General features: G+C 32.9%; 1 protein-coding gene across 1 annotated transcript; it reads left to right on the forward strand.

Annotated features, from left to right (window-relative positions):
• Positions 1 to 5,256: 5,256 nt before the first annotated feature.
• LOC132729386 (zinc finger protein 726-like) lies at positions 5,257 to 10,231 on the forward strand. Its single transcript, XM_060715148.1, has 2 exons — positions 5,257 to 5,365; positions 7,955 to 10,231. The coding sequence occupies exon 2, from the start codon at positions 8,366 to 8,368 to the stop codon at positions 9,653 to 9,655; it is 1,290 nt and encodes a 429-aa protein (XP_060571131.1). The 5' UTR covers positions 5,257 to 5,365; positions 7,955 to 8,365; the 3' UTR covers positions 9,656 to 10,231.
• The last annotated feature ends 1,283 nt before the right edge of the window (positions 10,232 to 11,514 follow it).

Consider the following 11,514-nt stretch of genomic DNA (forward strand, 5'->3'; position numbering starts at 1 on the left):
TAAAAAAAATTATCATCATACCTTCATCATAATCATAATGATAAGTTCAGCAGAGGTTCTCTAAGGTGATATATCCTGTCAGTCTTGTAAACCTTGAATAGTTCATGTTGTTATTGACAATTACACGAAAACGCACACATATGTGTTGATCGAAACAAAATTTACTGATCAATCACAAAGTATACAGCCTCATGTTTGTCTTTGCAGGATCTCCCGCTGCGTACTGCGTCCAGAATGACTTCGTAATTTAACTCATAAAAATTGTCCTTCAAAGTCTATCCTCAGTATGATTCTTCATTTAATCGGTTTAAAATGATATTTTGTATCATGATTTATCCGGAATTATCCGACACTGACAGCTGATTTATTAAACTGTTTATTTCCGGCTCTGGAAAAGTTTGTTTCCGTTTCCCGTTCACTACGCAACTTATAAAAAATATCGTTGCCATTCATATACAACCGATAAATAGTCTATTTCGAAGCAAAAATGAACAAAAGTGGAGACGAAGCGTACAAACGGCAGCCATTTTATTTCTGCGTTAATGTTTGGTTAAAATTTAACCCACCTCCTATACATGGGTTAATTTAACCAGAAATTTACGCTGGTTAAATTTAACCAAAATTTTATACAATCGGTTAACCAAAGTTTAACCCAAAAGTTAACCTAACCATGGATTAAACCCAGTGGTTAAAGTTAACCAACGTTTATACAATTGGGTGCAGATGCAATATTTTCACGAGTGGCGTAGCCACGAGTGAAAATATAATAGCTGGTGTTCACGAATGAAATATATTTCAATCTTATATGTAAAACAAATAAATTTTCTTTTTATTTCATGCTTTTTTAAGTGATTTTAAGTATTATTTTTTACTGATTTTGTCGCGTTAACGTCGCGCATTCTCCTTTGTGACGTCATTACATCATGACGTCACATCATCAATTTTGAAATATAGTTCTGTTAGATTTCTCTTATTTTGTTACATTTTAACCATGATTTTATGGTGACATCGACTTTCTTTTTCCTAAGAAGCAAAATTTTACGTATGACGGCATTTATTTCTGCCTGTTATTCCATTTAGTTATGATTTTCTTTTCATCCGCATTCAGATATAGTCCGGCTACAGTAAAAAAAATTATATTTTATAAAATTTCACTAGTGGTTTATCAGAAATTTATTACATGCTTTCGGTGGTTTATAGAAATATATCGGTGAAATAAAACTGGTAATTTCACTGTTTGAAACAGTGAAATTACCACTTTGATAATTTCACTGTTTTGAATTTAATTAAGCCCCTTACGTGGTTACAGTGAAATACCAGCGTTCACAGTTTCTGGGTACCAACTTAATGACGTGACGTCGTAAATGACGTCACGTCGTATTATTTTTTGGCGCGCTTTTCATTCAGTATTTGGTTTAATGTCTTTTTAAAACGTTTCTTTGCATATAATAAAAAGAAAATTTGTTTAGTTTAGTGTAAGATCGAAATATATTTCACCTTGATGAACACCAAAAGTCCATATTTCACTCGTGGCTGCGCCACTCGTGAGATATACCTTTTGGTGCTCACTCGGTGAAATATATTCCGAGCTTACACTGAACTAAACAAATAATCCTCTATATTAATCACCTGATATTATTACAATAAAACACTGGTAAGCATGAAATAAATATTATTTATCACACACCCGTGCCGATTTTGCGACTCCGTAAAAATGGTATTGCACGGCCGTGCATATATTTTGACGTGCCGTCATTAGCGTTATACAAACATAGTGTAAAGACGCCGCTATAATGTTAGCGTTATACTATAGGCGAGTCAATGAAAAATGACTCTTACAATTCTGCCAAGGGAGGTAATGCCTAGGAACTTCAAACTTGGTATGGTGATTGGTCATGACCAGCAGATGACTTCCTATTTGATTTTGGGGTCAGGGGTCAAAGGTCAAGGTCACATTGACCTTGTAGGGTAAAAAACGGTTTCCGATCAATAACTAAAGAATGCTTAGGCCTAGGAACTTCAAACTTGGTATGGTGATTAGTCATGACCAGCAGATGACCCCCATTGATTTTGGGGTCAAGGAGTCAATGGACAAGGTCACATAGACCTTGTAGGTTATAACGGTTTCCAATCAATAACTAAAAAACTCTTAAGTCTAGGAACTTCAAACTTGTTATGGTGATTGGTCATGACAAGCAGATGACCCCCTATTGATTTTGGGTCAAGGGGTCAAAGGACAAGGCCACATTGACCTTTTAATTAAAAACGGTTTCCGATCCAATAACCAAAGAATGCTTAGGCTAAGGAACGTCAAACTGGTATGGTAATTGGTCATGACCCAGCAGATGGACCCCAATTGATTTTTATGGTCAAAGGTCAATGTCACATTGACCTTGTAGGTAAAAACGGTTTCCGATCAATAACTAAAGAAAGCTTTGGCCTAGGAACTTTAAACTTTGGGTATGGTGATGGCCATGACCAGCAAGATGACCCCTATTGTTTTTGGGGTCAAAGGTCAAGGTTTCATATGACCATGTAGGTGAAAACGGGTTCGATCAATAACTAAGAACGCTTAGTTTGATACTTCAAAACTTTTATGGTGATTGGTCATGACCAGCAGATGACCCCTATTTTTTGGGGTCAAGGGGCCAAAGGTCAAGGTCACTTTGACCTTGTAGGTAAAAACGGTTCTGATTAATAACTAAAGAACCCTTTAGGCCTTAGGGAACTTCAAACTTGGTATGATGAATGGTCATGACCAGTAGATGACCCCTATTGATTTTGGGTCAAGGGGTCAATGTCATATTGACCTTGTACTTAATGATGGTTTCTGACCAATAACTTCAAAACATCTCAAATTGCCTTTGGTTGATATTTTTATATTAAACTAAAAATGCTTTTGGTATACACATTTGAAGGTCTTTTTGTAATATTAACAACTTGGCTGTTATTAATGAAGGCCTACTGATTTTCCTCCATTAAAAGTCTTTCGATAAATTTAATGCGACCAGACGGCTATGAAACGAAGCTATCCGATTATGTGGCCCCAGCTTTGCCGTGTGCAAAATGCGCAGCGCTTTTAAGTTTGGGAACCACATAATCGGATAGCTTCGTTCATAGCCGTTTGGTCCATTGAATTTATCGAAAGATTTTGTAATTGGAGGAAAACGGCGATAATCTTGATGTTAATTTCGGCTGTTGCATTGTTTTTATTAGTCGCCGGTAGAAACCGGCGACTATATTTGTAATAGTTTAATATTATACCTATGGTAGGAGAAGCCCTTAAAATCTGAAAATAAAAGCATATCAAACATTGAACAGTAAAACAAAAACCAATTATTTTTTCAGTTATCACAAAAAATCCAAAACCATATGATAACTTGCTCAGTGGAATGAAAATATGCACCATTGACGTTCTTAAAAAGCAACATTACAATTTTCATAAAATGAATCAATAACGTATCCCCAAGGATCAGTCATTGAATTATTAGAGATACTTTTACTTTTTTCTGTGTGTGTCAAGCATTGCTATTTTATAATATATAAAATCATGAATTGATATTTGAAATGACACTTTAGAATTATTTGGTGTTTATTTTTTATGAGACCTTTAATATTACATTTATTTTATCTATTATAAACAAATGCTCCTGGTCTTTCGTAAGAATCACGTGACTACATGTTTATATTTGTTGTATATCGTTATAAAAATCTATTAATAGTTACAGAGTTTGCTGATAGACAGGTAACTTGTTAATGGGTGGTAACTGATAAGATGTAATATCATTGTAATTTTGTACAGATAATTACATAAGTTATTTTCCATTAATCAGGTTCATACTTTATATCATTTTAGCAGAAACCTGTTTACATTAAAAATACATATTCAAACCTTTTCCTTTCTTCTTTGGTTAAAGGGTTTTAACTTGCCCTTTCTGTCAAAACATTCGACAAGAAAGTTCAATTGTTTTAGTTTTAGGTTGAACATCCCAAAATAATGTTATGCTTAAGAGGCACATTATTGAAATATATAATTGGTAATCGTTGATTTCGGTATATTCCGTCGGTTTCCGTCACGGCAGGTTTTCCAAAACGGTATGACGTCAGGGTTCCGGAATCGTATTAGATACACAGAAAAAAAATAATAAACTATCTTTGTGTTGATAGTTTTATCGCACTGAAAGGCAATTTTAAACGTTAATTTTATACTATCCGTATGTAACGATTTTGGAATACGTGTATTGATTTCAACTAAATTATATATTTTTTTTATAGCACATAATAATGATGTACAACACTTTTACAATAAAATTGTATTGTTTCATGTAATAAATTAAACATATATATTTTTCGTCGTCACTTTGCAAATATTCGATTGATCGGTAATTTATTTGTCGAGTAATTATCTGAATCTGAACTAGTAACCTATACGGATTTTCAATGTATGGGTACAACAGTATATGTATAAAAGTAAAAAATTACAAGAAGAATTACCAGCATAGCACTTGCCTTACAAGCCTCAGTGGCAAACATTACTCAACTCATTGTTCCTCTTATTTTTATACTTCAACCATTAAACTTATATTTTCTTATATTTATGATAATACAATCATTTTTCTATCCGGCGACTTGATGCTTTAGCATCAAAATCTCTACTTGTTACCGTTGAAGTTTAAAATTGACCATCATCGTGAAGAATTATATCTTCTGTGTCGATGGACCAAAGGATTATGTGAAAATATTAGAAATGGAATAAAATACATGGTGATTATGACGGTAGGGGTGCGAATTTTTTCCGGCGAACATTTTTATCTTGTACTGTATTATTACACGGAGTTGAATAGAATAGTGTATGTATATCTGTGATTATTATAGATGTTGAAACATGATTTTTTTTCAAAACGGCTTATATTAAGTTTTTTTTATATATATGATCAGAACATGTGCTGGGATTGACAAATATGCATTTTATGTGGATTTTAAAGGCGTTTTGAGCTCCAAACCCCAAGTGTCTGTGGATCATATTTTCGCTCTAAGCTTTTTTCGTACGATCACGTATTTTCGGCTCAAACTTCACTTTTTAAAATTTTTATTTTTGGTTCCGAAATTTTAATCGGCTGTAAATTCATTCAATGAATGCATAAATATATAACTTACATAATTATTTCAACAGATAAATGCACTATTTCAAAAATAAATCTTATTTCCGTAGCCGCGATCTTATTTTCGCGAAAATAGTTTATTTTCCGAAAATCCATCCAAACGGTTTATAATTCTCTCCCTTTGAAAAATTTGCACCATTTGTAACGATTGTTCACCGTTTTTGGGAAAGAAGGGTTTTTTAGTCTCAAATATTGGTAAAGAGGTTTGTAATGCAGAATTGTTATCTATTTTATTGTCTTTTGATGACATTTGTCTGAGAAGTATTGTATTGCTGGTTTTAGAACCAATTTGTTTGATATAATATAATTTTAGGTTTTAAAATTCGATCGTATTGACCTTTTCGAGAGTGAGACTAAAAAATGGTTTGGAGCGCCACACTAAATACCGTGTTCCGGTATAAACCGGGCAAGGCGCTTGAATCATAATATGCTAAAATCTTGCCTTTTTACCCAACGGAATGAACTTTAATAGGTCTAATTCATCTTTTCACATCGATTTATGTATGATAATGAATGAAAATGTAAAAATCGGCGAAAAAACGATATTTGTCTATTTTGTGATCATGATTTCTGCAAGCGTCTAGAGGCACTGCTCCTTTTCGAAAGGAATTAACTCAGTGCAGGATTGTTTGTAAAGGAGTTTCAACAACTTTATGCTATATCATTTGAAGTCAAGCTATATACAAGCAGAGAATACTTCTTATTTCTCTTATTTATGAGGGTTTATAAAAAGATAACCAGATAAAAGATAAATCAATAATTTTTGAAGTTCTACAGTTAGTCCAGTCAAATTAGCCCGAAAATCAAGCTAACCTAGAACTAATTGCAAAAGTTTTTGTTTTGATATTTTATGATGGTATCCGCATTCTTGTAAAAATCTTAAGTTTTCTTTGGTAAATTATATGAATAATTTCATATACTATAGCTTTGTTAACCACATTTGATAATAAAAAACATCTAAAATTATATAAAACATAACATTACAGTATGTAATTTATTCTACCTACACAATGTTAATCGCATACAAAGATCAATTCAATATATATTCAATACTTTAACTAGAATACAACATGGTATAGTACATTTATAAGCCACCACCTGTCACTTCAAAACAATACAAGCAGAACAACAGATAAGCTTTAAAAGTGAATTGGGTATTACTCCATCATTTCCTTTGGAATTGGGTATTGGCTCCATTTAATTGGGTATTCAAAAACTTCGATACCCTTCGATTTCAAGATCTATTGGGTATTCATATTATGAAGATATGATTTTATGGTTTCAATACCCAATAAAATTAAATTTAGATATCCCTAACTGTTTTTAAAAAGAAGCAATTTACTAGAACTTTTTCACAATTGTTTTTATTTTTATATAAAATGCTTATGTTATTTCCATAATATTTTTTAACAAGTTCGTTTTTCTGACTGATTTTTGATTATTTGCGGACTGTTTTTGTTTCAAATCAGTTTTCTTTTTGTACGACGCCATATTCGCTTTTTCAAAGCGTCTATTGATATAGCTGGGACTACTTATTGACAGTCTCCGCAAAATCGACGGTCTCTGCGGTCTGTAAAGACGTCAACCTGAGTAGACAAATCGACGTCTCATGCTTAGTCGTCTTTGGAGACCGGGGGACCGTCGAAGACCGGAGACCGTTGATTAGTTGGCATTGATGTTCGGGAATATTCGGGATAATCATGCATATCGATATAACTTTGTCCCAAAACAACGAGTGTATGACGGATTAATTTTGTGGTGATGAAAATGACAATACGCACGGGTTTTTAAGACAATTGCTTATTTTAATTTTTTTAATGGGTTTTGATACGCATTCTTAAAAAATCAATTGCGTATTTTATAAAATTAATTGCGTAAATACGCAAATACGCACCTTATCTGTTGCTCTGTTGATGTATGGATGATCAGAATGTGTTTCTCATGCAAACAGAAATTCCGATTTAGCCACAATGAGGTTTCAGGTTTAAATTGATTGGCTAATTGCTTCACGGGTCGATGTGCATAGGACCGCCTACCTTATAGACTGACACGCGCTGACGCATTTGTGTATTAAATTTTGTGGTTGTAAACAATCGGTAATGTTTATGCGTCCCCGGGCAAAATTAAGCGTACGTGGAATCCTTGCTCTGAAATGTTTGCGTCCAGCTGCAATAAACATGCGTACCGGGACGCCGAAATAAGCGTCCCCGAGAACCCTGCGGTTTTTATGCTTTGGTTGTCTTGACACCAAAATAAGATCTAGAGTCGATATGAAAACCAATTTATTAAAGTGGCATTATGCCCATCCAAGGGTATATAGTGAATAAACAGGTGAAAATCGAAATAACTTTACATTTTTGCCATAAATCCTTTCAGTTTTCAATTTATTCCGCATGAAACAATAAAAAAACTCATATAGCTCAGAAAGTTTTTGTAAATATCCATCGGAAATAACATGTAACGTTCAATTTTGATAAAAAGTGTGGGGCAGTTTTTATATATTTTAGGCAAATATATATTTTATCCCCAACTTTTTTTCTTATATCAACTGACTGTTGGTCAATCATCATTATTGTCAATCTTTGTAATTTATAGTCAATTAAGCTCAACTTTACATTGAAAAAAATGAGCATAATGTCACTTTAATAAAATGTCGCTATTTCTGTTTTATGAAATTTATTAATTGCAGTTTTATAAGGTATTGAACGGATTAACAAAATTTCCACTAAATAAATAATTTTTTACAAATGTTTACTAACAGTTGCTTGTTTCTTTCTTTTTATCTAATATAGTAACAATCAAGTGGTACCAGTAGAAAGCAACAACAACAAAAACACTGTTGAGCAGAGGTACAGATACAATATGTGTGTGTGTGTGAAGAAATATGTTGTGATTTGTAGACGCATGTGCGAAAACCACTCTTGAAAGAAAACCAGTGCTTTGGACCATGTGATCATTAATTTCCTTACTGAATTTTCTTAGTGCATTGAAACGTCATCTTTACAAACGAGTGAGTTAAAGTTTTGTTTGTGAATATTCTTGTATTCGAAAATGCGACCTGAAGAAACACGTGGCTGAATATCCAGTTAAAAAGAATTATTTTATCAATCATTGTAGAAAATAAGAAACCTCAAAATACATCTGTCAATACAGTGTGTTTTAAATCATTTACTTGTAGATTCAATCTTCAAGTATATATAACAATGTCTACTAGTAAGGAAAGTTTCAGATGTAAAATATGTGATCGGTTTTTTTCATCTAGTAGTAGTCTTAAACAACATATGACAATACACACTGGTGAGAAGAATCATAAATGTGAAATATGTTATAGTTCATTTTCTAAGAGCAGTTATCTTAAACAACATATGACAGTACACACTGGTGAGAAGAATCATAAATGTGAAATATGTCATCGTTCATTTTCTCAGAGAGGTAATCTTAAAACACATATGATAGTACACACTGGTGAGAAGAATCATAAATGTGAAATATGTCATCGTTCATTTTCTTATAGAAGTAATCTTAACCAACATATGACAATACACACTGGTGAGAAGAATCATAAATGTACAATCTGTCATAGTTCATTTTCTCAGAGCAATGGTCTTAAAGAACATATGACAAAACACACTGGTGAGAAGAATCATAAATGTGAAATCTGTCATAGTTCATTTTCTAACAACAGTAAGCTAAAAAGACACATGACAATACACACTGGCGAGAAGAATCTTAAATGTGAAATATGTCATCGTTCATTTTCTCAGAGCAGTAGTCTTAAAACACATATGACAATACACACTGGTGAGAAGGACCATAAATGTGAAATATGTCATAGTTCATTTTCACATGATTGTGATCTCAAAAGACATATGACAAAACACACCGGTGAGAAGAATCATGAATGTCAAATATGTCATCATTCATTTTCTACAAGCAGTAATCTTAAGCAACATATGACAATACACACTGGTGAGAAGAATCATAAATGTGAAATATGTCATCATTCATTTTTTTACAGCAGTAATCTTAAACAACATATAACAAGACACACTGGTGAGAAGAATCATATATGTGGAGTATGTCAAAGGTCATTTTCTCAGAGCAAAAGTCTTACACAACATATGACAAAACACACTGGTGAGAAAAATCATAAATGTGAAATATGTCGTCGTTCATTTTCTCATAGCAGTAATCTTAAAAGACATATGACAATACACACTGGTGAGAAGAATTATAAATGTGAAATATGTCATCGTGCATTTTCTATTAGCAGTAATCTTAAACAACACATGATAAGACACACTGGTGAGAAGAATCATAAATGTGAAATATGTCATCGTTCATTTTCTCATGCCAGTACCGTTAAACAACATATGACAATACACACTGGTGAGAAGAATCATAAATGTGAAATATGTCATAGTTTATTTTCTCAGATCAGTAATCTCAAACAACACATGATAAAACACACTGGTGAGAAGAATCATATGTGAACTATGTCTTTGTTCAGTCAGGATGTAAATAGACAGATGACAATACACACTGGTAAAATGAATTGTAAATGTGCAATATTAAATCATTCATTTACATTGGAGAGAAGAATAATGAATGAAATATGTCATGTGTCATTTTCTGAGAGCAGTGCGAAGACTTAATAGACGCATGACAATACACACCTTCAAAGAATAATCAATTTATCCTTTAAGGATCGTGGCAGCCGACATAGGCATATTAAGATCCATAGACCATACTAACAAAATTACATAAAAATGCAAATATTGCTAATTCGAGTGATCAAATACGTGTGAGAAGCAAACATGCCAGAGAACGCACACAAGTGGGAAATTTTATAAATTCGATACATGTGATAAATCATTTTTTACGAAAAGAGATCTTAAATCCCACGTTTAGATGCACATTTAAGTGAATAATTTTAAGTGCATTCAAACCATTAAAGCACTATATCTATCATGCATATCGTATGCAATGCTATTTACTATGGTATACTGCTGAGACCGGAAAATGACACAGCAAAAAGCAGAAAGGCAGAAAGAAAGGAAAGAAAATAACACAGGTTACGCAAATTATTTACGGTACTAAAAACTGTTGAATTTGAATACTACATTCTTCTGTTTAGCATTAAATTTGAAGATTTGCCATATTTGTTGCGTACAATTGTAAATATTAATTTTTATACTATGTATGCATTTTTAACCTCTGTTATTATGTCACAAATATTTTATGTAATATCATTGTGAAACAAATAATAAAAAAGCTTACATATTGTTGATAAAAATATTTTTTAATTGAAATAGCATGTCAAAAGTCTTTTGTTAAACATATTTGGAAAGATGAGGAAAAGCTCTGTTTAAAAAAGACATTGCATAAATGTCTTTTTTAAACAGAGCTTTTCCTTATCTTTCCATTTGTGTACCAAAGACAGTAAATATACATCTACCTTTTTCCACATCTTTCCATATGTAAACCATAGACAGTATGTATCTTTAATTGTAATTATCATGGTTTACACATGTCCATGGTTTAATTGTTTCCAAAATATGTAATATTCATTATCATGGTTATACTGGGGTCCTAAATATGTAATTGTTATTATCATAGTTTTACTTGTGTCCAAAGTATGTAATTGTTATTATCATGGTTTTACTTGTGTCCAAAATATGTAATTGTTATTATCATGGTTTTACTTGTGTCCAAAATATGTAATTTTACCCCCACCACAAAAGGGGGGGGGGGGGGGGGCTATAATAGATTAGCTTTGTCCAGGGTCAAAAATTGACTCAAAAAATTTTCTTAAATTTTAACATGTACCTGGATATATCTGAAACTAGCACACGTACTTGCTTGAAACTTAAAAGATATATGATGTGTCACAAATAAGATATGCAGGTCAAGTTTCATAACTCTGTATTGCATTTTGACAAAGTTATTTCCCCTTTAAGTCTTTAAATTTACATACAATCAATACTAGACAATGTGTCGTGTCCGCTCTTTAAATTCTATGCATATGGAATGATTTTCTTCAAACTTTACTTAAATGTTCACCCCAACTGGGCAATGTGCAGAACCCATCTTACCATTGTGCCAGCTTAAGGTCAAGGCCACACTTGAAGGTCAAAAATTGACTTAGAAAATATTAAGTACATTGGAAAAATGAAGGTTATTATACCCCCAAAAACGAAGTTTGGGGGGGTATATAGGAGTCACCCGGTGGTCGGTTGGTCGGTCGGTCGGGCGGTCGGTCGGTCGGTCGGTCGGTCCAGACGTCCGTTGCATTTTCCTTGTCCGGACCATAACTTGAAGACTAATGGTTGGAATTCAATATAACTACATA

Source organism: Ruditapes philippinarum, unplaced genomic scaffold (assembly GCF_026571515.1).
Source record: "Ruditapes philippinarum isolate M1 unplaced genomic scaffold, ASM2657151v2 ctg20497_1_1_1_1, whole genome shotgun sequence".
In the NCBI taxonomy this organism is placed as follows: Eukaryota; Metazoa; Mollusca; class Bivalvia; order Venerida; family Veneridae; genus Ruditapes; species Ruditapes philippinarum.

Coding starts and splice junctions, on each gene's coding strand:
- LOC132729386 (XM_060715148.1), top strand. CDS start 8,366: ATGTCTACTAGTAAGGAAAGTTTCAGATGTAAAATATGTGATCGGTTT.